This window comes from Dasypus novemcinctus, chromosome 29 (genome assembly GCF_030445035.2).
Source record: "Dasypus novemcinctus isolate mDasNov1 chromosome 29, mDasNov1.1.hap2, whole genome shotgun sequence".
Classification (NCBI taxonomy): domain Eukaryota; kingdom Metazoa; phylum Chordata; class Mammalia; order Cingulata; family Dasypodidae; genus Dasypus; species Dasypus novemcinctus.
The window spans coordinates 4,902,322-4,927,254 of NC_080701.1; the positions used below are offsets into that span (position 1 = coordinate 4,902,322).

General features: G+C 37.2%; 1 protein-coding gene across 15 annotated transcripts in view; it reads right to left on the reverse strand.

Annotated features, from left to right (window-relative positions):
* The window catches only part of PCM1 (pericentriolar material 1), a 103,540-nt gene that overhangs the window by 47,374 nt on the left and 31,233 nt on the right, over positions 1 to 24,933 (reverse strand). For all 15 annotated transcript variants that reach the window (XM_023586987.3, XM_058289948.2, XM_058289946.2 and 12 more), the window contains 13 exons: positions 18,895 to 19,093; positions 17,829 to 18,002; positions 14,706 to 14,857; positions 14,337 to 14,569; positions 9,192 to 9,343; positions 8,926 to 9,055; positions 7,920 to 8,060; positions 7,184 to 7,374; positions 5,795 to 5,995; positions 5,017 to 5,236; positions 4,751 to 4,896; positions 4,036 to 4,226; positions 2,245 to 2,416 (listed from right to left, as the gene is read on the reverse strand). In XM_023586987.3, coding sequence (XP_023442755.1) covers positions 2,245 to 2,416; positions 4,036 to 4,226; positions 4,751 to 4,896; positions 5,017 to 5,236; positions 5,795 to 5,995; positions 7,184 to 7,374; positions 7,920 to 8,060; positions 8,926 to 9,055; positions 9,192 to 9,343; positions 14,337 to 14,569; positions 14,706 to 14,857; positions 17,829 to 18,002; positions 18,895 to 19,093 — 2,302 coding nt within the window. The remainder of the gene's footprint in view (positions 1 to 2,244; positions 2,417 to 4,035; positions 4,227 to 4,750; positions 4,897 to 5,016; positions 5,237 to 5,794; positions 5,996 to 7,183; positions 7,375 to 7,919; positions 8,061 to 8,925; positions 9,056 to 9,191; positions 9,344 to 14,336; positions 14,570 to 14,705; positions 14,858 to 17,828; positions 18,003 to 18,894; positions 19,094 to 24,933) is intronic.

The window sequence follows — 24,933 nt, forward strand, 5'->3', positions numbered from 1 at the left end:
AAAGTAAAACAAGGTTAAGCAAATCTGCAGAACTTCTCAGAGCTTTTAATATACTGAAACACTTTAGAAATGTCTTTTATAAATACGGGGAATATAATGCACAAGATGCCAAAACTTTTTATCATGTAACTTGATACGGGGAGAAATGTTCCAAAGAACATAATTTGGCAGACACTGCTCTATATGGTTTAAATCCAAGACAAGGGTAAGCAAATTCAGCTTGCAGCCTGTTTTTTTGTATGGCCTGAGAGCTAAGAATGACTTAAATTTTTAAATGGTTAAAGAAAATAAATAATAGTTTGTGACACATGAAAATTTTATGAAATTCCAATTTCAGTGCCTATAAATAAAGTGTTATTAAAGTGTAACAAATGAGTGTGAGTGCATTTAAATATTGTCTATGGTTCTTTCTCCACTAAAATAGCAGAGTAACATGGTTACAGCAGTGAGTGTATGGTCCACAAAGCCTAAAATATTTGCTATCTGGTTTTTTACAGGAAAACTTTACTAATGCTTGCTGCTCAAGACTATGATGTTTCTTTCAGCTTACTTCCTTTTATCTCCAGTCATTTAATTCAGGGAAGCTATAATGGCTAAGATTTGGGGTGGATATGAGGTCTAAAACATTAGATATCCACATCCATTCTAAAAACGATACAAATACCTAACGTAGAACCAGGATAATTTTATTGTCAACTACATATAAAATATGGAAAATATTGAAGTAGGTACCTTCTTATAGAAAAGTCTATTCAATGAACTTAAAAAAAAATTTTTTTTTTTTTAAGATTCATTTTATCCATTTATCCCGTTCCCTGCCCCTCCCTTGTTTTACACTGTCTGCTCTCTGTGTGTTCCTCTGTGTCTGCCTGTCCTCTTTCCAAGTGGACCAGGAACCAAACCTGGGACCCCCGGAGCAGGATAGAGATTCTCAATCTCTTGAGCCACCTCAGCTCCCTGGTCTGCTGTGTCTCCCCTTGCAGCACCATCCTGCATGGGCCAGCTTTCCTGTGCGGGTCAGCCCTTTTGCACGGGTCAGCATTCCACGTGGGCCAGCCCGCCCTTCACCAAGAGGCCCCGGGAATCGAACCCTGGACCTCCCATATGGCAGATGGGACCCAATCGCTTGAGCCACATCTACTTCCCTATTCAATTAACTTTTAATTACTTGTAATAAAGATTCATTCAACCACATTTATGAATGGTAACTGTGCACTAAACACTGCATTAGGTTCTGATGAAAGAATACTCATTTGAACCACATGAAATTTATTAATGAAAAATGATCCTTAGGACAGCTAAGAAAAGGAGTCAACAAAGAGAGGCCAATCAGAGGAGGTTTCCTAGAGGTGAATACAAAGTTGAATTCTAAGAGTTATTGGTTAATGGAGTCCGATAAAACCAAAAGGCTTATGATTTAACAATTAAGCATTGTCAAAATGGTAATCCAAGAGCTGGAGTTAAAAGGAAACAGTTATAATGCCAGTTACGTATTTTTAAAGGATAAGGAAAAAGAGTCACAGAAATTTTTTAGACAAACATTCGGCTCAGGTGATCTCTAATTTTTCATCCTTTCAAAAATATTTTTTCTGAAATAATAAAAAGGACCTATATTTTTACCAACTACTTATCAAAATCATTTTCTGAATTTATACATGTAAAATCATTAAAAACACTATTTTATCCAAAATTAAAAGTGCCTAGAAAATGCTTGACCACTATTTGGGCTAAAAAGTGTATTTGGAAAGATTAACACATTAAAAAACAGCAAGGAAAAAAATTTGTAATTATAATATCAATAAAACTTCTCAGGCTAAAATTGTTTTTAAAATCCAGCAGTCCCTCAAAACACTCTTTGGATGAGCTATAGAAGCTGAATCTAATCAAGGGCGTTGAATCAAATAAAGGGCCAACACTCAGTAACAACTCCCCTCTAGCAGTTAATGCGAAGTTCCTAGTCCCGAGATACCAAATCAGAGCCGAAAGACAGCCTGTGGGTCAGGGCACGGCCCTCCAGAACAAATCACAGTCCATGCTGGACCACAAACTCTGGACTTGTCTTGCAGCAGGGTTACCCATGGGTGTATACACGAGAGGCTTCTACTGAGATGTAACAATTTCACATTCCAAACACTGTCAAGTCAAACAGAAACATCACCCCTGCCTTTTCAAATTACATATAATTATATGTAATCACAAGAGTGAATTTTAAGCAAAAAATGGATTATGTTCACAGTCAAGTACCTTTGTTTCTCTGCTCCAAGAGAGGAACTGCTTTCAAAAGGTTTTGGAAAAGCCATATATTCTGTTTTCCCAGAGGGATTCTGGGCTAATGGCTGCTGCTGTTCAGTGGGTGTAGAGATATTCTGAGAAAAATCTCCAAAATTAGAAGGAAATAAAGGACTGAAGTTCATACCTAACAAAGAAAAGCCACAGGTAAGAGAACAATGAAGAGGCACCTTTAGCCTTTAATATGAAATTAAAGGATAGTTTTAAACGTACTGTTCAAATCTACAAAAACAATGAACTGTTCATTAAAATAACCTAACATTGCATGCTTTATGAATATGTATCAATAAAACTGATTAAAATTTATTCAATTACTATTTACTATTTTACTTATGATGAGAAAATAACATCTATTAAGTGGGCCTGCATAACGAGAGCTGGGAAAGTAGAATATAATTAACTACTTATCATAGAGTGCTGTATCAGAGGTATTTAAAGGACTCCCACCGGCTTGGAGGAAGGAACCCAGGAGATTTGGGAAGAGCGGATGGCTTCTTTATGGCTCATGTGGCTAAGACGTGTGTTCCAGGTAAAAGGAACAGCATGTGCAATTTCTAACTGATTATCTAAATTCTTACTCAAAACAAGTTTGATGCCACTACTTATGGACAATCAGGAACTAAAAACCTTGTTACTCTTTTTAATGCCACAGTTTTTACAAATCCTGTTAAGAGATCACACTTTGGTATAAAGACACTTACATTCCCAAAGCTCCCCATCGTATTTCTCCTACATTCCCTGCCAAACGCCTTTAACTCCTCCTTCTACATCACCTGCCTCATCTAACTTAACCCAGTTAACCCAGTCAGTCCACCTCAGTAATCTCTTTTCAATCACTCCTTTTCCTCTATCCCTACTGCCAATGCCTTAGGGTCACGCTATACTTCCTTCCCAATAGTACTGCGATAGATTGCTAATTCCTCCTCTATACCCTTAAGGCTCCTCCCCACTAATCTCTCTTTAACAGTGCCAAGTGTAATCTTTCTAAAATATAAACCTCATGCTATCCCCTTGCTCAAAATACCGAAAGGATCCTTGTCTGCGATGGAGCTCCGCTGCTCTGCACGCAAGGTCCCTGCTACTTTCCCACCACACCCCTTACTCTTCCCCTGCCTGCCCCTGAACACCAGGCACATTTAATTACCTCTAAATTATTCACATGCTCTACTAGTTCAAACTTTCTACCTGTACATTGATTAGAAAGCCCTTTCCCTTCTAATCTCTCAGGAAAGAAATTCCATTCACTTTTTACTTCTGATGTCCAAGGAAGAGAAGGCTGCAGCTCACTGGCACCATAGCATCTGTGGCACTGCAAAGTCAGCCTGGCTGACATGAGCATCCTCACTAGACTCTGAATTCTTCAAAGGATTAGTCTTATCCTTGAATTCACAATAACTGATATAATGTCTGACATATAATCTATAAAAGCCTAGTAAGCTTGCATTTTAGACCACTGTTTAACGTTCTAACAAGACATGAAGCTCCTTCCGAGTATTGGAATACTAAATAGTTGTTGAATAATTTAAAGGTATAAGACGAAGCAATCATTCAAAGTAACTTAATTTCATTAGCAATGAAATTAAGCATTATAAAGAATGAACTAGAAAAGAGTTTAAAATTTTCTTTGTAAACATTTCATACCATTCCCAAAGAGGCTGTTAAAAAAAAAAAATCCATGAACAGACAAATGATATTCTCAAACACTTTACATTTCTTTCTTTTCCCTTTAGATTTTCAGTCACTTACCTGGTGCAAATGATGAAAAATTTGTAAATCCAGGTAGGTTAAAGAGGTTAACAGGCTGTGTCGGAAAGCTGAAAGGACAAAATAAACTGGGAGAAGGAGAGTGTGATGCACTGCTGCCTCTTTCCTTGCTTCCAGGTTTTTCTGGATGCTGATTTTGTTGGTGCATAAGTTCATTTAACATTTGTTTCAATCTATAAAAATTTAAGCCAGAAACTTAAAAATCACTATTATCATCTATTTACAGTACAATCAAAAAAGAATGTATGTAAAAAATGATTCAATAGCATGCAGAACTTAGACTAACTGTTCTAATACTTATATAGCAAATATTCACTTGTCCTGTAGGTTACCTCTATAAACTACCCTTTGGAACAAGAACTGAACTTAGCATTTCAATGATCTCATAGCAATAACTAGAGCAAACCCTTCTTTTTTGTTGTTTACACCATTATTTTGCTATAATTTACATACCATGTAATAATTCACCCAATGTAAGGACAGCTAGATGCTACAAATTTTTAAGAACAAAAGTCAAGTGCACAGTATTAAAAGGGAACACTGGTATCACTGCTTATAAAACTCTCAGGTGACAAGTATGAAGAATACCTGAATATGCCATTTGGCTCATACTCTTTTCTCCTAAGGGATCACTGTAAAAGTCTCACTCAGGTGTTGTACTTCCTACATAGCCTCGTTATCCTAGGAAAGAGATTACCTTTGAACATTATTCTGCTGCCACGTTAGCTGAGTATAGCACTGGTTCAGCTGGTGCATGATAAGGTGGACTTGAGGAGAGGCAACATTGCTGGGCATAACACTGTACGGACCTGTGAGAAGAGTCTGCAGTAGACAAGAGAGAGTCTACAGACAGAAAAATTTGGGTGATAAATATATATTTACCAATGACATGAAAAAATGTGTATTACTTCAAAAACCACAAAGAAGCTAAGAGTAAAATCTCCTTGAACAATATACTTTTACCTGCTGATCTTGCATCAAAGTCTGACAAATACTGACACTGAAATCAAGCTGTTTCTTCAGCTGATTGATTTGCTCTTGCCATTGTTCTTTCTCTTCTACGTAAGAGAGTTCTGACACCCAACGAAGGTTTTCTTGACGTTGCATGCTGATATTCTGTTGCCTTGTCTTGGCTAAAGGACGGTAATTCCCATCTGCTGAAAAAGGGCGATTGTTCTTCCATCTAACATAAGATATAAAGTACTAGGTCATCATAATTTGACTTTTAAACTTTAGAAATAAAATCCTGAAACTGTGGCCCATAGACCAGTTTCTCTTTTAAGTTCAAAGGACTTATACAGTATGGGAAGGGGGGGGGCCAGAATCCAGACTTCTAGCCTTATGTAATAATCATTTTTGCAGTCCTTTCCAGTTTTTGACTTATATTTTTACAGAGAAGTATCCATACAATTCTATATTCTGCAGAATAAAATTATTCATAACATTACAAGCAATCTCCCACTCTTCGTGCTTTAAATTCAGCCACATAACATTCCATTATTACATGGAATTACTATAACATAGGTAATTATCTTTCGTTAATGAATAATTTTTCATTTTGTAAATAACAATGGAAATAAAACCTTTGTTGACAGACCCTTTTCACTATTTAGGAGTTTCCCCTTTTTGTTAAAGTCCCCAGAAAAGGAGTGAAGCGCAGAGCTGTGAACCCTGACCTGGCCTAGCTTGGGGCCCATCACAGTGACACTTCAAATGAAGCCAATTTAAACACTGCACTAACCTGGTCTTAGTTTCCTTTACAGTACAGGAATTATGGTTTGCGCTGTTAGGAGGATACATGGAAAAGCTGTCATTGGAACTGGCATCTTGCTCTTCTTCCTCCTCCTCATCTGTGCGAACGATTCCTTCAGAAAGGTAACCATCTTCGTCTCCTTCTTCATCTAGCGCGCACTGTGTAGACCCTCCCCATGTCGCCATGGTTCTAATGGTTAAGAGAAATAGCAGAGATTATTCTGGAGAGGAGATGAATATCTCACCACCCACCACATACTGGGCAATATACAAATGCACACGTGTGTGTAAACAACCTTTCTTAATCATAAACTGTATGAGCTAGGTGGTAGGTACTCTCTCCAATGCTGTTATCACAGAAAATGTTAGGCCTAACCTTCCAGAAAACAAGTTCTCAAATAAATTAAAACAGTCATCCTCTTAACGTTTTTCCAAAACTAAATCCCTTTCAACTTCCTTCCACTTTTCCTTGGGTGGCAGTTTTCTGGATAAGCACTATCGAAGAGCACATTCTCATCAGTGGTAATGATTTGTATCCGTACTGTCCAACATAGTAGCCGCTAGCCACACAGAGTTACTGAGCATGTTTGATGTGGCTAGTGAGAATCAGAAAATGAATTTTTCATTTTGCTCAGTTTAAATAGCTACATATATCTAGTGGCTGACATATTCGATAGTACAGTTCTGGACCAATGATTCTCAAACCTAGGTTTTTTTTTTACAAGTATGGATGTGTGGTACCTAGAACTGAATAACATACTGTAGATATAGTCTGATTAATAAAATGCATGACGGGACACTAAGAATAGGAATAGCTCTAAGAGTAGGAAAGAGTGAGCATAAGTCTTGTTGCAGAAATGCCACCAGAAAATCAAAAGATAAGGTCATAAGGAATCTGGATTTCAAAATTTTAAATCTAAATATTAATATATAAGTAAATAACTGGTCTTACAGATGAGCAATTCTTTTAGAAAAAATGTTCAAAACGTGGAAATCTCAAACATAAGAAATCCTAAAAACTAAATGTTCTATATAATAAAATGTTTTAAGAACATTAAGATGCTCAATTTAAGTAAAGAACACTAGGGCTTATTTTTGGACTTACAGTAAAGCATTACATAATTTTAAACATTTTTATTATAAGCATAAAACTAAGAAAATAAGGTTCATACACATAAGAAAATCTATTATTACCATTTTCTCAAGGGCCAAAGTAAATAAAAAATAAAAGAGAAAAAACTGATGCTATGGGAAGTCAGAACAGAATCAGAGTCAGATAAATTGAGTCACAAAGTTGATACTTAAAAAATCAGTCTCACTGAAACAGATTACAGGCCTTAGCTGGGTGATGTTTAAAAAGGGTTTAAGCAACTCCTACTTTTCTGTTCTACTTTGTTGAGGAGTACATAGGTTCTCAGATCCATCGCTTCTGACCGACACAGCAACTGGAGATGCAGTTTCTGCTAGACCTTGCCTTCTCTGATGTTCAGCCATTAAAGCTTCAAGTTGCTTTCTTCTCTGTCGCAGCTCTTCCCTTAACATTTCATGTCTACGCATTTCTGACCATAGCTTAAAAAAAAAAAAAAATCAGAGGGAAGGAAATGTAAATATTAGAATTAGCTTTAGCCTTAAAAAAAAAAAAAAAAGATAATTCTACTGTCAGTACAAACACGCTTCCTATTCTTACTCTATCTTGCTTTGCACTAGTGGAGCAATAAAGGTCAAAATAATTTTAGCAATAAGTAAGAAAATCTTAGGCAACTGTTGGTTCTAAATGAAAATAAAAGTACCCAAATATACTTCATGCACTACTTAGAAAAAGTTATGTTTTCTACATATCACATAGAAATAACATGTTGAAAGGATAAGTCTTTCTGACATGTTTACCATTTGTTCCAAATGCTCCCTAGACATACTTCTGACAATATTTGCTGATAAAAAGATTACTGTGAAAAGATCACAACTTTATTATTTCTTGGGGAAAAAATGTTCTTCCCCCCAATTAAGACAAAAAATTAGACTGTGAATTAAAAACATGTTTCAGAGATACAGTTTCCTTTCTTAAAATATGACTTAGGACTAACTCAGAAACAACAGAGTACAATATACAATACCTCATTATCCACCACTGAAGAATCTTCAGGTTCAAACCCAGATTTGCTTGCACTGGTTTCATTTTCATTAACAGTTGGGGTTGAAGTAATGGCTGGCACATATTTTTTGTTGGGACAATTAGCCACACTAGTAGTTGACAGCTAAAAAAGGATTGGAAATAAAAATTATGAGGAATTTAAAAGTTATGTTAATTTCATAAAAGCAGTTATTTACCACTTTCCCATCCCTGTCATAATCCAAAGAAAATGACATTAAGAAAGAGGAACCTAGGCTGAAGTTGATGTGTAGTAAGCCTCAAGACAATAGGGGAAAATGTTATTATGGAATCTCTCACGTACCCAACTCTGGCATATATATATCCTCTGGACATTATTTCGGATGGGGATAAAGAAAAACAGGAGAAGAAGGAGAAAGGGGAACAGTCTAGAAAATAAGTGTTATATTAGCTACATGTGATCTGATGTGTTTCTCTTTCTTTGAATTTTAGGCAAATTTCAAAAGAAGAAAATTACTTTCTCCCACATTAACCCTATTCTGGGTTATGTGACATGATCAGAGGTTTCTTGTTTTCTGATCAGTCTCAAAGACCCTTGCATAGCCTATCAATTAACAAGCAAAAGTACATACATTTTATATTCAAATTACACAAGTAAGTCATGATGACTTAAGGGCCTTATGTAATTTTAGGCCAGTAAAAGAAATATGGAAATACTGGTACATAATTGCAAAAATCAAACCAGAATATTTTAACATAATATTTATGAATATTTATGTTCTGCATCTATGGGTAGCTAGCCCAACAAGTAAATAAATGAAAATAATTAGAAATAATTTCTATGTGGAGTCTCTTTCACAATATAAAGCTACATCACTAATCCCTTTCAACAATCATAAATATCAGTAGATACATATCAGTCACATCAATATTGGAAAAAGAGTATTTTTCAGTTTACATTAGATTTTAACATTTTTTTTCAAATGGAAGGAAATTAATTTTAAAATTACCTGTAGGTCAGGACATGCCTTTTGCAATGCTTGGATTTTCTCTTGAATCTCAATTAGTTTCTTTCTTTCTTCCTGCAATTGTTTGAGTTCTCTCTGTTGCTGTTGTAGTTTAGCCTCATAAAATTTCTCTCTGTAATTAAATTGATGTTATATTTGTGGATGTCAATAAATTTTAATGGCAGTATTAAGTATACATAATATGGTACCTAGCTGAGCTATAACAGACACTAAATTTTTATTAAATGAAAACCAAAAACTTAACATACCTTGCCTTTTCATTTCCTCCAGCATCTCTGTGTATTTTATTGGCATTTCCTCTAGTGTTATTTGGATTTTGTTTGGTGTCTTCTTCTGCTTGGCAGAAATCATCCAAATTTGAAGTATTGGCAGAGATAACCCCTTGATCTGCATCATCATCCTAAAAGAGCATCATCATATTAAAATGATCTTGATATCTAAAGATATTATCCAATTCATACCTTAAATATATATTAATCATCTGTAAAATGCATGTTATGTTAAAAAAACCACAGCAGTAGAAAAAGCAAATTTTTAAACACTGAAGTTCATCCTCTATCAGTGGCAGGAAATGAAGTACTAAAACTGCTATCAGCTCATTTAAAACGAACTGCTGGGAAGTGGACGTGGCTCAGGCAACTGGGCTCCCGCCTACCACACGGGAGGCCACTGGTTCGGATCTGGGTGCCTCCTAAAGAAGACGGTGAACTGGTGTGATGGGCAGGCATAGCAAGCTGACATAACAGGGATAAAGAGAAAAAAACACAATGAGGGACACAACAAAGCAGGGAGCAGAGGTGGCTCAAGCCATTAGGTACCTCCCTCCCACATGAGAGGTCCCAAGTTCGGCTCCCACTGCCGCCTAAAAAAACAAGGAAGACGAATAGACACAGAAAGTGCAAAACAACAAGGAGGTGAGAAGGAGAAAATAAATGAAATAAATCTGAAAAAAATAAAATAAAATCAGTTTCTAGTTACCCAGTAGTGATAGAAATTAAGTAGCCCTTTCCCATCTTTATCAGATATTGAGTTACAGGATCTTTAAACATAATCAAAAATAGTTTTCTGGAGAATACAAAGATTCTGCAGAATCTCAAAGAACTGCCATTTCATATTTTTTTTTTTAAAAAGATACTTAGATTACATAAATGTTACACCAAAACTATAAGGCCATATCATAACAAGCTCATTGTATAACTTAAGATAAAACTTTGATGTTAACAACTTCAAATAATCACTGTCTCCTGTCACTTACTCTGCTTAAATTCACCCCCACCTAACCATTTTTTTTCCTTCTTTTTTTCAAAATGTTACACTAAAAAAAATGAGGTCCCCATATACCCCCGACCCCCTCACCCCACTCCTCCCACATCAACAACCTCTTTCATTATCGTGGCACAGTCACTGCATTTGGTGAATACATTTTGGAGCACTGCTGCACCACATGGATAAGCCAATCCAACCATTTTTGGGAAATAAGCACCAATGCTCACAATACAAAAGATAACAAGACTGTATCATTTCAAATCTGTCATGATACTGGAGAAACAAGTAAAGTTCCTATCTTACTAAGAGTGGATACACATTTTCTGTTGGAATCAATGTACTTTAGAAACGGGAAGGGGAAAGCATTTAACTCTTCATACGCTATGTGCATTCATGCTACCTCTGAAGAGCTCAACTGAAACCTCTGGAACTATCAATCTAATAAAACCTTAGAGAGTTAGAGCTGACCCTTAATTATAAAACTGCCTAATGAATTTTAAGTTTGTAAAAACAGTATTACTTTGGTCTTTGCATCAATCTAAAATCTAATCCAATCCACTGCTGATATGGGCAGGAAGATTAGGAAGAAACTCAATTGGGATTTGTGAAAAGAGAAGCAGAAAAGGGGAAAAATTAAGGAGGGAAAAATAAAAAGCAAAACCACCTGAAGTTTCATATAATACATATAAGAGTGCCTGAAAACACCAATGCTACTAGAAGCTGAGAAAGTAACTGGCACAGTGTTATCATTTATCATACCCTGCATCACAGATGGAGGAACTAAATATAACCATGTCTGGAGACTTAAAGATATGTAAGAGTTCATTTTAAGGTCCTTTACACTAAGTTACCTAGGCTAACATAATCAAGAGAGTGTGACAAGAGTCTCCCATGAGCATGGTAATTGTGGAACTGTTTAGACTTTCTCCTGGTCTCTCTAGGGAACCAGAATATAAGTTAGGGTACAAAAAGAGAGCGGAAAAAAACAACAAAAACATACTACCCTTAATAAAACAAGTAACAATTATCAATCTTAAACTAATTAAAAAACTTGGGAGTTTTAGATCATTCTTATAATAGCTCTCTACAAGGAAGAAGGTCTTAATTTCTATGAGCTGTGGTTTTCTTATTTCTCATATTTATGCCATGTCTTAAAATACTCCCTCTAAAGCAAAAGAACTCTACTAATTATAAAAGCTTAATATTAAACTGATTCCTCTATAAGCCAATAAGTTTTTCATAATTTCTGATCTATAAATCCTACTTTGGGCAATACACCTGGAGAAAAGAATCTTTAAAGGGGAAATGAGAAAGAAATTAGTAAGTAAAATGATGTCCAAGATAGCACAACCCTTGGGAATTGGATTTGGCTCAACTGATAAGAGCATCCGCCTACCATACAGGAGGTCCAGTGTTCAAACCCAGGACCTCCTGACCCATGTGGTGAGCTGGCCCACAAGCAGTGCTGACGTGCGCAAGGAGTGCTGTGCCACATGGAGGTGTCCCCCACATAGGGAAGCCCCAGGCGCAAGGAGTGCACCCCGTAAGGAGAGCCGCCCAGCGCGAAAAAAGTGCAGCCTGCCCAGGAGTGGCACCGCACACATGGAGAGATGACACAACATAAAGAAACACAGATTCCCAGTGCTGCTGACAAGAATGTGAGCAGACAAAGAAGAAAACACAGTGAATGGACACAGAGAGCAGACAACGGGGGTGGGGGGAGGAAGAAGGGGAGAGAAATCTTCAAAAAAAAAAGATAGCACAACCCTTTATAATTTGCTTTAATTTTCCCAAGGCAATACAGTAATATGATGAAAGCTAAAAAGTAATAAAGACATTTAGAAAAGTCTCTTTTCTATCCCTGGCCCACAATAGGCAACCAATGTTACCAGTTTATGTGTCATTTTACAGATATACTTTGAATAAATAAGCAAAAATAAATGCAAGCATGTGTGTCTGTATTTACATGTGTACACATATGAATATTCCTTGCCACTTCTCCCCTCAGTAGCCCTTATAATATAGGGAAAAAGTGTAAAAGGTAAGAGCCTAATCCTAATAATCATTAAACAAGCTACAGTATATCAACATAATAAGTAATCAAGGGTTTGAGGAAATGGACTCCCTCATACACCACTGCTTAGAGTACCAATTAACACAATCACTCTGAAAAACAATTTAAGCAGCATCCATTAAAACTAAAATGTGCAGGAACTCTTGACAAAGCATTTCCATTTCTCCGTATCTACTCTTAAAAACACACAAATGCACAAGGAGGCTTGTAGAAAAAGGTTGATTGGAGCACTGTTTGTAAATAGTGAAAAATTAGAAACAGTGAAAGGGTGAAAGGGTACATCAACAGGACGTTAGGTTAATTCAAGTAAGGTCCATTGATATTACAGAATACCATGTTGCAGTTTAAGAAAATTACATGTACTATATATACATACTGTTTAGTTTTTTCATGTATTAATTTTATCACTAATCTATATACATACACATTAGCATATATTTTATAGTTATCCATATATTGTATAGCACTATATACACTTACATGAAAAATTCTCTAAGACATTGTGGAGTGGGGAAAAAAGCACTCTAAAATGTATATTTAACAATTTATGAGAGCAAAAGAAAAATAAAACTATGTTTTATAAGTGCATACCGATATATGTAAATGCAAAGAAAAAGCTCTGGCAAAATAGAATTTGTAATCTCTATGGAAAAATGGGATTATGAATGGAGACCAAGAGGGAGTTTACTAGTAAGATGCACATCTCATTTTTTTGGTAAACAAGAATACATGCATCTTTTACTTCAAAATAAGTAGAATTTCAAAATTTATGTGAATAAAACAAGTTTTTTTCATCCACAATGAAAATCATTTTTCTACACTTTTATAAATATGGTTCATTTTTAGTAAAGATTTTCAATAAGATATTTGTATAGGGATATATCACAAATGATGAGGATAAAAAGGATTGTACCTTTTAAAGTTAAATCACTTTTGCTGCTTTTGATGAAGTACATCTCCTCTAGTAACACACAAAAAGCTAAGCTTTTGGAGGATCAATGAAGAAATGTTAATTATGTAATTTTATGCTCATATGTACAGAGTGCTTTCTAAAATTTATGGTTAATAATTCCAACTTCACTTATTATACAACATATGTCTTTTCTTTTACATCAAGCTAGTTTAAAAGCTCAGGCTCTGGTATCAGACAGTTTAAATTCTGGCTCTGATACTTGAGTTAACACCTCTTCGATCTGTTTTAATACCTACACCACATTGAGATGCTATGATTCTACATGATAAAAGGAAGGGGTCATCAGCAAATTAAGTCCTATGGATCAAATCTGGCCAGCACATAGTTTTATAAGTAAAGCTTCTTGGAACACAGCCACATTTGTTTATGCATTGCATATGGGTGCTTTTGACTTGAATAACTGTGGCAAACAATACAGAGTTCAAAGCCTAAAGTATTTACCAACTGGCCTTTATTAGAAAACGATTACCAACCCAATACAAAGCCTATAAGGGGGAAGCGGATTTGGCTCAACTGACAGGGCATCTGCCTACCACATAGGAGGTCCTAGGTTCAAATTCAGGGCGTCCTGACCCGTGTGGTGAGCTGGCCCATGCGCAGGGCTGATGCGCGCAAGGAGTGCTATACCACACAGGGGTGTCCCCCATGTAGGGGAGTCCCACCCACAAGGAGTGCACCCCGTAAGGAGAGTCGCCCAAGTGGGGGGGGGGGAGTGCAGCCTGCCCAGGAGTGGCACTGCACACATGGAGAGCTGATGCAGCAAGATGATGCGACAAAAAGAGACACAGATTCCCGGTGCTGCTGACAAGAATTCAAGTGGACGAAGAACACACAGCGAGTGGACAGAGAGAGCAGACAATGGAGGAGGGGGGAGGAAGAAGAGAAATAAAACACACCTTTAAAAAAGAAAGCCTATAAGGTACAAAGAAAGCATTTAAAAGTGGCATATGGAAAGAACTCAACAAATGTGTACTATTCTAACTATACCAAGAATATTATTCAAATACATACATAAATTTGACTTCACAAGTAACTTTACTATTTGACAAACACTTTGTTTAAAAATCAAGCAGTATTTACCTGTACCATAGCAACAAGGTCCTGTAACTGTCTAAGTTTCTGTTTTGCAGCCATAAGCCTATTGATCTTCTGTTCAAATTCAGCATCTCCTGGAGCTTCATCAACCAGACTGCTCCTGTGACTAGATAGTGAAGCGCCACTAACCCCCTCCTCTTCTGCTTCTTCTTCCTCTTCCTCATCATCTTCAGCTTGGGCAACATGAACCCTCTGATCTTCTCTATTATAACGACAATCTGTTGAAAACAGATACAGAACAGACTGTATCACTGAAATAATTTTTAATAAACTTATTAGAAGAGCACTAAGGAAAGAAAATCCACCTCATGAGAATAATGTGGTAAAATTATCCATAAATATAGTCAATCATACCTAGAGAAGGCATATTTAGAGCCCTTATGTTGGCAGCTGATCTGTTGTTAATTTCACAATTAGAATTAACTGGCCTCCCATCTCTATTAGAAACACACTGTGCATTAGTGTTGCTATTCACTGCATTCCAGGTGGCAGGTACCTGTGGATTTCTAAAAGAAAGAAGAGAGACTCAGTTTTCTTAAAGATAAAAAAAAGTTTACAACTGCTGATAAAATAATTACAAATAAGAATATCACTGGCCTTTTCCCCATTTAAGCCTTCAATAATGAGTTTCTGCTTTTTATTAATTTCTCCATATGTGCTATTTGAACATTTAAGAAGAAAAATAACTGAATCATAAATTTACATCTAAAAGAGGTAGGAAAATGCTAAGTTAGATACTTTACTCATGATTTACTTGCATTTGATCAAACAAATAAATCCACTGAACTGCTATCCTTAGTACTTCCACACTGTTCAGAGAACGTACACCACAATATAGATCACAGAATTCTTCACAAGTATGAACACCTGATTCGGAGCAGACTTACAAAGGGAGAAGCTCAAACAAAGGCACACAGTGAGCACTTCACTGAGGTGATTTTTTCCCCCACATTGAATGTATTAGGTTAGGATCACAGACCTAAATATAAAAGCCAAAATTATAAAACTATAAGAAGAAAATGTAGGGAAACATCTTCAAGACCCTGTGGTAGGCGGTGGTTTCTTGGACCTTACACCCAATACGCAACAAAAGAAAAAGATAAATGAAACCTCCTCAAAATGAAACACTTTTGTACCTCAAAGGACTTTGTCAAATGGGTAAAAAGGCAGCTGACTCAAGTATTTGAAAACCACATATACAATAAAGGGTTTAATATCCATGACATATAGAGATATGTTGTAATTCAACAATAAAAAGACAACCCGATTAAAAAATGGGCAAAAGACTCGAATGGATATTTGTCCAAAGAAATAAAAATGGCAAAAAAACACATGGAGAAATGTTCAACATCACTAATGACTAGGGAAATGCGAATCAAAACTGCAATGAGATATCATTTCATACCTATCAGAATGGCCACTATTAAAAAGACAGACAACACAAATGGTGGAAAAGATGTGGAGAGATAGGAACACCCCTTCACTGTTGGTGGGAATGTGGAATGGTACAGCACTGAGAGGACTGTTTGGCAGTTCCTAAAGATGTTGAATATAGAGTTGCCACGTGAGCCTGCAATACCACTGCCGGGTATATACCCAGAAAAACTGAAAGCAGTGACACGAACAGACATCTGCACACTGATGTTCACAGCAGTGTTATTCCTGATTGCCAAAAGCTGGAAACAACCCAGGTGTCCATCAACAGATGAATGGATGAACAAACTGTGGTGTATTCACAGAATGAAATATTACGCACTTAAAGAAGAAATGAAGCCGGGAAGCATATGACAACATGAATGAACCTGGAGGAGAGTATGTTGAATGAAGCAAGCCAAACACAAAAGGACAAATACATTATGATTACACTACTATGAGCAAAATATATTGTGTAATTTCATGACTTGATAACTTAATAATGGGTCACCAGAAAACAGAATGAGTTTAGAGACTGGAAAGCTGAGGGTTAACTTGCACAGAATTGGTAAAAAAGATATGTGTTAATCTTTGGAAATGAATAGAAAAGGTGAAAGCCCAACATAATTGCAACTAGCAGTACTATTATGTGAGCATGAAAGAGGTTTAAAGGGAAAGTATAAGGTCATGTATATTACTAAAAGGAAAGCTAAAAAATGTAACATGGAACTGTATAGCATAGTAAAAATGCATATGAAATACAAAATATATACAAGGTAAAAATGCATGGATAAGACCCTTTGTCTTTGAAGCTAAACAAATATATGTTAACACTACAAGATGTTAACATGAGGCGGCGGACTTGGCCCAGTGGTTAGGGTGTCCATCTACCACACAGGAGGTTCAAACCCCGGGCCTCCTTGACCCATGTAGAGCTGGCCCATGCGCAGTGCTGATGCTCACAAGGAGTACCCTGCCACACAGGGTGTCCCTGCATAGTGGAACCCCACGCGCAAGGAGTGCACCCCATAAGGAGAGCCGCCCAGCGCGAAAGAAAAGTGCAGCCTGCCCAGGAATGGCGCCCCCACACTGAGAGCTGACACAGCAAGATGACGCAGCAAAAAGATACACAGATTCCCACGCTACTGACAATGACAGAAGCGGACAAGACACAGTGGATAGACACAGAGAACAGACAACCGGGGTGGGGTGGGGGGAGAGAAATAAATAAATGTTAAAAAAAAAAAAAGATGTTAACATGAGACCAAAAAAAAAAAAACCATTATGCTAAAGGAAAGAAATAAAACACAAAGTACTAGTCTATGATTCCATTTATATAAAATGTAAATATAAATCAATTTATAAAGAAGAAATTAGATTAGTGATTATGTAGGGCTGGGGAAGGACTGCTAAGGGGTGTGGAGTTATGAAGTTTTTCTAAAATTTTTTGTGGTGATGAATGCACAACATTGTGATTATACTAAAAGCCATTGATTACACACTTTGGATAGATTGTATAGGTGTATATCTCTCAAAAAAAACCTGGATAAATAAATAAATGTACAAGAATAACCAGAATAGCAGCTTTGTACAGCAGTGGAAGCATAGAGAGGTTGCAAGGTAAAGAATTTTCTTGTTTGTATGTTTCTTTGTTTTTTTATTATTACTACTGAAATAATGAAAATGTTCTAATGACTGAAGTGATGAATGTACAACGATGTGATTATACCAAATACCATTTTTTTTAATGAGGCACAGGGGAATGAACCTAGGACCTCATACGTGGGAAGCAAGTGCTCAACCACCGAGCTACAACCACTCCCCGATAAGAGTTGTTTTTTTCCGTTTGTTTTTAGGAGGTATGGGAGATCAACCCTGGGCCCTCACACATGGGAAGCAGGCAATCAACTACTTGAGCTACATCTGCTCCCTGCCAAATATCTCTGATTGTACACTTTGGATGAATTATATGCTTACAAATATGTATCAATAAAATTGGTTTGTTTAAAAAATATATATTAGGTTAGGATAAATATGTTAGAAAAATTTAAAGAAAGTTCTTACCGAATATTAGTAACAGGTTCAGAATTTTCATGCTCAGAATCATATTCTGACTCTTCAGTTTCTTCATCTTTCGTGTTTTCATTTACAGCATCGGTCATCATATCTGATGTTTGTTCATAATAATGAACTAATTCTCTTAGTTCATTCAATCTCTTTCGAACCTCATTTAACTTCCTGATTTAAAAAAAAATGCATATAGTATTTATACCCATTTTAGTAAAATAAAGTATGAATTATTTTCATATAATAGCAGCCAACACAAACAAAATTTGGACCTGGTCAGATACCTAGGGTAATGACTTTAATTTCAAGGGTGGCTTACTTAAAACCTAATTGCTTATTTTCATATATTATGTTAAGGACAAAACCATAAGAAAGCAAATTTCAATTTTAATTATTTACTTTAAGCATAAAACTCAATGTCAAAAATATTCCTAAATTTCTTAAGTATCAAAAAGTACAAAGTACTAAATATCCAATTTAAATACTACCTCTTAGGCCAATCAGATATGCAGGACATTACTGAACCTTTACAGAAAGTTCCTGATTTATCTTCAATATATAGAGGTCTGTAAAGCTCATAATATCTCTATCAAACATAATTTGTTTTGTTGAGTGTTTTACTCAATGCCTGGAACTATACCAAGTGTGAATCCTTAAAACATCCCTAATGAATTGCTATATTATTATCTCTATTTTGCAGTTGAGCAAACAGCTTTAGTGAGGATAAGTCATTTCCAAGATCACACAGCCTTCCGTCATACAATTTCAGAGCTCCCTGATGCTAAAGCCTGAGCTCTAAAGCTTTAAATACTGAACCATTTCAAATTAGTCTCAGTCATTTCTGATCATTTATTTGAAAACTAGAATACAATAACATTAGCTCACAGAAATTACTTATATTACAAAATCACATTTCTCTTGAACTATTCAAAGAATACACATACAGCACACATATACCTTTTTTACCCTATCACTTAATATTCTTTTTCCAAAGAAAGAAATGAGAATGTATCCCCATTATTCAATTCTAATCTACATAAATAATGTCTGTAAAATGTCTTACTGGAGTTTTTCAGTTGGATTTAGATGGCCTTCATTTTCATTCTCATTCTGAGAAACCAGAGAAGCAGGAGGGTAAGGCATAGATGCTGTCAGGCTGTTGGGTTCTCCATTGACCACTGTTGCTAAGCCTACAGAAGCAGAGGGAGCTGAAGCTGTACTTCTTTGATCCACACCCCTTTGTGGAGAGGGTGAAGGCACAACTATAAAAAAGAAAAAAAAAAACAAAAATAATTCTTTCAAACAAACATGGCATTAAGCAACTCTTAGTTGAATGGAGAAAAACAAATAAAAATCATTAACATCTTAAAATTTGTGGATTTAAATTTTAAAAATTTAAGGATATAATAGCCCCAGGCACACTTTATTAACATGTTCCATAACCCAACACACAGATATTTTTACTTCTTTCTTCCAGAGATTCCATCACTTTTACATTTCAGTTCCTGGATTAAAACAGCAAGTAAAGAAAAAGGAAAGACAATTTCCATCTTGACAAGAAATATGATACATTTTATCTTGGAGAAGTAATTAGAGGTGTATTGATAAACTTGGTTCCAGGCTGAGTTAAACAGGGTCACTGTGTATGACATACAGTATTCCATCAGAAACTCTTTACAGGGTTCCCTAAGCTAATTAGGTCCTTAAAGAGCTCCATATCTACATGGTCAATGAAACCACCTCTGGTCTCTCAAGATGGGACTTTCCGTGTTCCAGCAGAAAAAGTAAAAATTTAAGTGACGGTGGTACATCCATACCAGGTATACTACCCAGCAATAAAATTTCCTAATTAGATGATGACTAAACTTACAATACAATCCCTAATTAGGGTTAGGTAATTTTAGTGCAAAACCCTTGAACTAAATTTTAATGACTTTTCTCTCCACAGACATCAGACAAAAGATATCTTATGCCTTCAAGGGCAATTAATGGGGACTAAGAATCTTTGCACTTCTCTACCTCCTACTGCTTCAAAGCTATTGTCTTTTCTCTCACACAGTGACCATCGTTATTTGTTGCTCACATCTAATGCCACAATTGTTACAGCTGGTCTCCAGAAGTATCAACTCTTCCTTGACTATCCTACCTTTGGAAGCTACTCTTAGTCTCCCTGGGGTAAAAAATGAACACCTGTAGTGTCAACAGGAGGCAGAATGTTTCTCTGTATAAAACTGATCACTATTAGGCTTGAGCACAACTTTCAAGTTTTACGTTTGCTTAGCTGTATTCATCTGCTTGTGAGAGGAACAGGGAACTGGGAGTAGACGATACTGTGGAGGAAGAACCTGCAGCGGCAGGAGAAAGGACGGACGACCTCCAGGCAAGAAGAGTAATCCCACTGGTAGTGAAGAGGCAGCCCAGGCCCTCCCGACCTGATGTCTCGACCCTGGCCTTTCTCCACTGACGGAGGGAGTGGAAATCTGAACGAGGTGACTGGTGGGAGTGCTCCCTGCCGATCCCAATTTTCAGTGCTAGAATCTCTATTTCCAACCGTGTGGGTAAGAGGCAGTGATCAGGACTGAGAAGCTATAAGGATACCAAGTAAAGACAGTAACTAGGGCTAAATTAAAGTAACTAAAACTAAATATGGATCAGAAAAAGCACAGTTCCTATAGTTATAGCTGCCTGAGAAGAGTATTTATACATTTTAAAAACATGTATATAGGTCCAATGGTTGTAAGTCATCAACTTTCTGCACTAAACTATATGCAATATATGAATGTTTTTTATTTAACTTTTTTTCTTGTATAAACACTCTAAATCTATGTTTCATAGTTTCAGGGATTTTACCTGAAAGTATTAACTTTAGTTTTTCCTGAAGGAAAATATAAAATATGCTAAACAATGCAATATTATTATGTCCAAGTATCTAGTAGGTACTTGCTCTTCTTTTTTCCCTTATTAAAATCCTACCTATTACAGTAAGATGGCGGTAGAGTAAAGTGCTCCTAGAGTCAGCTCCTGCTCCAGGGCAGTTAGCAAATATCCAGGCTCTCTGGAGCTGCTGAAGGACCTGTGTGGGGGCTCCAGGAGGCCAGAAGAGCACCCTGCAACATCCTTGAGGGAGTGGGAGGAGGAGGCTCCCGTCTGTAGAGAATACTCGGAAGTAGAGGCTCCCTGCCCTGGAGGCCAGTGCCATCCTCCACTGGAGGCACAAGCAGCCTCTGGGGCTGTTCAGCAGCTGGAATCGAAAGCTTCACTTCCCCAAAATCAGGGAGGAAGAGACACTTGGGTACCAATTTCAGCTACTGAGTAAATTCTGGGGGCTAAAGCATAATCCTAAGAACAGCTAAAGCTTGAGCCTGTCCAGGTCAGAGGCCAAGAGCCGCCATCTGAACTTTGCGCCTTGCCCGAGGGGACACGGGGGGACTGAGGATCCCAGGGCTGGTGGGGACCAGCTTCTTCCATGCAGGTCAGACTGCAGGTCTAGCCTAAGCCCCAGCCCCACCTCAGTGGGGAGGAAGCTGCGGGGACCTGCGCCAGCCTCTCCGGGAAACTGCCGGCCAAGCCGCAGAGGCTGGTGATTGTTCTGCTCTGGCGGCGTGAGCTGCCCCAGGAGCTGTTCTGTGACAGGAATTGGAAGCTCCATTTGCCAGAAATGGGAGGAGGAGATGGTTGGCTGCCGATTTCAGCTACTGATTGAGAGACACGGATGGCTAAGGAATAACCCTAGGAACAGCTGGGGTGTGAATTTGTCCAAGTTGGAAAAGGGCCAGTGGCCGCCATTTTGACTCCGCCCCCAGCCTGAGGGGAAGCTGGGCTGACCAAACCAGTTTCTTTTACCCAGATCACCTGCAGCCCTGGCCTAGGCTTCAGTCCCACCTCTGGCAGAGAGGAGGCTGGGTAGCTCAGCACCAGTCTATCCAGGTAACTGAGGGTACCTTTGGCTGCCACAAACTGAATAATTAAAAGTCTACTGGGGCAACTGCAGTCATCTTGGACCTGCACTGCATAGACTGCTGCCCACACCTGCAGTTCCATCCATGCCCCAGGAAGGGGAGAAAAGGGCGTGAAGCTTCATCAGTCTTTCTGGGCAACTACAATCTATGCCTGTATGACTTGGATTATTCCACACAGTTGTGACTCTGTCCCTACATCTGGGAAAGAAGAAAGTTGGGAGAAGCTTCATCGGTCCCTAGGGCAATGAGGGCAGCTTGAGCCTCCACAGTTTACAGCACCAATTACATTCTTGGCTCCCACTGCACAACAAGCAAGGAAGAAAGGACAAGAAGCACTAAACTAAAAAGAATAGCTGCACCCAGAATAAATACTCTAGTAATCCAGATGCCAAGACACCAACCAAAAATTACAATCCACACCAAGAAACAGGAAGATACGGCCCAGTTAAAGGAATAAGATAAGCCTCCAGATGACATAAAGGAGTTGAGACAACTAATCATAGATGTTCAAACAAACCTCCTTAATAAATTCAATGAGATGGCTAAAGAGATAAAGGATATTAAGAAGACACTGGATGAGCACAAAGAAGAATTTGAAAACTTGCATAGAAAAATAGCAGACCTTACGGGAATGAAAGGTGCAATAAATGAAATTTTAAAAAACATTGTAATCATATAATAGCAGACTTGAGGAGGCAGAAGAAAGGATTGCTGAGCTTGAAGAAATATCCTCTGAAAGTCAATGTACAAAAGAACAGATGAAGAATGGAAAAAAATTAACAAGGTCTCAGGGAACTAAATGACAGCAAAAGGCATGCAAACATACGTGTCATGGGTGTCCCAGAAGGAGAAGAGAAGGGAAAAGGGGCAGAAGGAATATTTAAAGAAAGAATATTAAAAAATTTCCCAACCCTATTGAGGGACATAGATATCCATGTCCAAGAAGCACAACGTACTCCTATCTGAAAAAATCTAAACAGACCAACTCTGAGACACATACTAATCAGAATGAAAAATGCCAAAGACAAAGAGAGAATTCTGAGAACAGTAAGAGAAAAGCAATGTATAACATATAAAGGGATTCCCAACAAGATTAAGTGCTGATTTCTCACCAGAAACCACAGAGGCTAGAAGACAGAGGTATGATATATTTAAGATATAACAAGAGAAAAACTTTCAGCCAAGAATCTTATATCCAGCAAGACTGTCTTTCAAAAATGAGGGCAAGATCAGAATATTAACAGATAAATAGAACTGAGAGAATTTCTAAGCAAGGGACCAGATTTTTAGGAAATACTAAAGGGTGTGCTAGAGCCTAAAAAGAAGACAGGTGAGAAAGGCCTGGAAGAAAATCTAGAAATGAAGATTATATCAATAAAAGTAAATAAAAGTGTCCAAAGAGTGGTGAAAATAAAATTACAGATAAAACTCAAATAGTTAGGAATAAACTTAACCAACGATGTAAAGCACTTGTATTCAGAAAACTGCAGCTCAATGTTAAAACAAATAAAAAAGGCCTAGATAAGTGGAAGAACATTCCATGCTCATGGAGTGGAAGACTTAATATCATTACGATGTCAATTCTACTCAAATTGATACACAGATTCAATGCAGCCCTGATAAAAATTTCACCAGCATTAAAAAAAAAATTGAAAACACAATTATCAAATTTATTCAAAAGGGTAAGGAGTTCTGAATTGCCATAAACATCACAAAAGGAAAAGTGAACCCTCATCTCCAGACTTTAAATCATACTACCAAGCTATAGTGGTAAAAACAGCATGGTACTGGCATAAAGACAAGACACGCAGACCAATGGAACCAGACTGATGGCTCAGAAACAGACCCCACATGTACGGTCGAGTGATTTTTGACTAGCCTGTCAAACCCACACAGCTCGGGCAGAACAGTCTATTCAGCACAACGGTGCTGAAAGAACTGGATATCTATAGCCAAAGGAAAGAAGGAGGAGCTCTATCTCACACCTTATCTAAAAATGTAAATGCATCAAAAACTAAAAATAAAAGGACCATGAAACTTCTAGAAGAAACTGAAGGAAAATATCTTCAAGACCTTGTGGGAGATGGTGGATTCTTAATGGAGATAAGGACTGAGATGGACTATTGATGCTTAACGTATGCAGAAGTTTTAATTAGTTTTACTGTAAAAGTGTGAAAATGTATAGAATGGATGGTTAACAAATAGTAACAGCTAGTTTATAAATGGGGATGTGGCTGAAAATGGTAGTCTAGGGATGTAAATGCCAACTGACAGAATACTTGGGAATAATCTAAGAATGGAATAGCACAGTAAACAAAGAGGTGGATGAGAATTGTGGTTGATGGTACAGATGCAAGAATGTCCTTTATGAGCTAGAGCAAATGTGCATCACTGCAGGGTATCAGGAAAGCATGGCAAAATACAACTAGAATGACCTATGGACTGTGGTTAGCAGTAATAATATTCTTGCATCTATGCCAAAGATGTACTGTGTTGATAATGGGGCAGTATGGAAAATGTGGGTGAAATGTATACTACGGCCATGGTAACCATCAGATGATATTATTTTATCTGTAACAAATGTTCCACCATAGTGTGGCATGTTGATAGAGGGATGTTGCTTGGGAATTCTGCACATGTGCATGATTGTTTTATAAGTTTACAACTTCTGTTCATAAAAAAATATATTTAAAAAATAATAGGGTGGGTTGGGACAAAAACATACCAAATGTAAGATAGGGACTATAATTAGTAACATTTTGATAATATTCTTTCATAATTTGTAACAAACGTCTCACAACAATGCAAGGTGTTGGTAGAGGGCTGATGTATGGGTCCCCTGTATGATCTTATGCATGTTTACTTTGTATGGTCACAACTTTTACTATACACTTGTTTATGTATGTTCATATATAAATGACATAAAGATAATAGTAGGGAGGGTTGGGGGAAAATACTTTGGTTAGTAATGCTTTGACAATGCTCTTTACTCATTAGTTAAAAAGGTTTGACAACAATGTAAGGTGTTGGGGGTAGGGTGAGTTATGAGAGTCCTGTATGATGTTATATGTTTGTTTTTAAGTTCACAACTATTACTATACACTGATTGTTTATGTATGTTTGTGTGTGGGTGATATATTTCA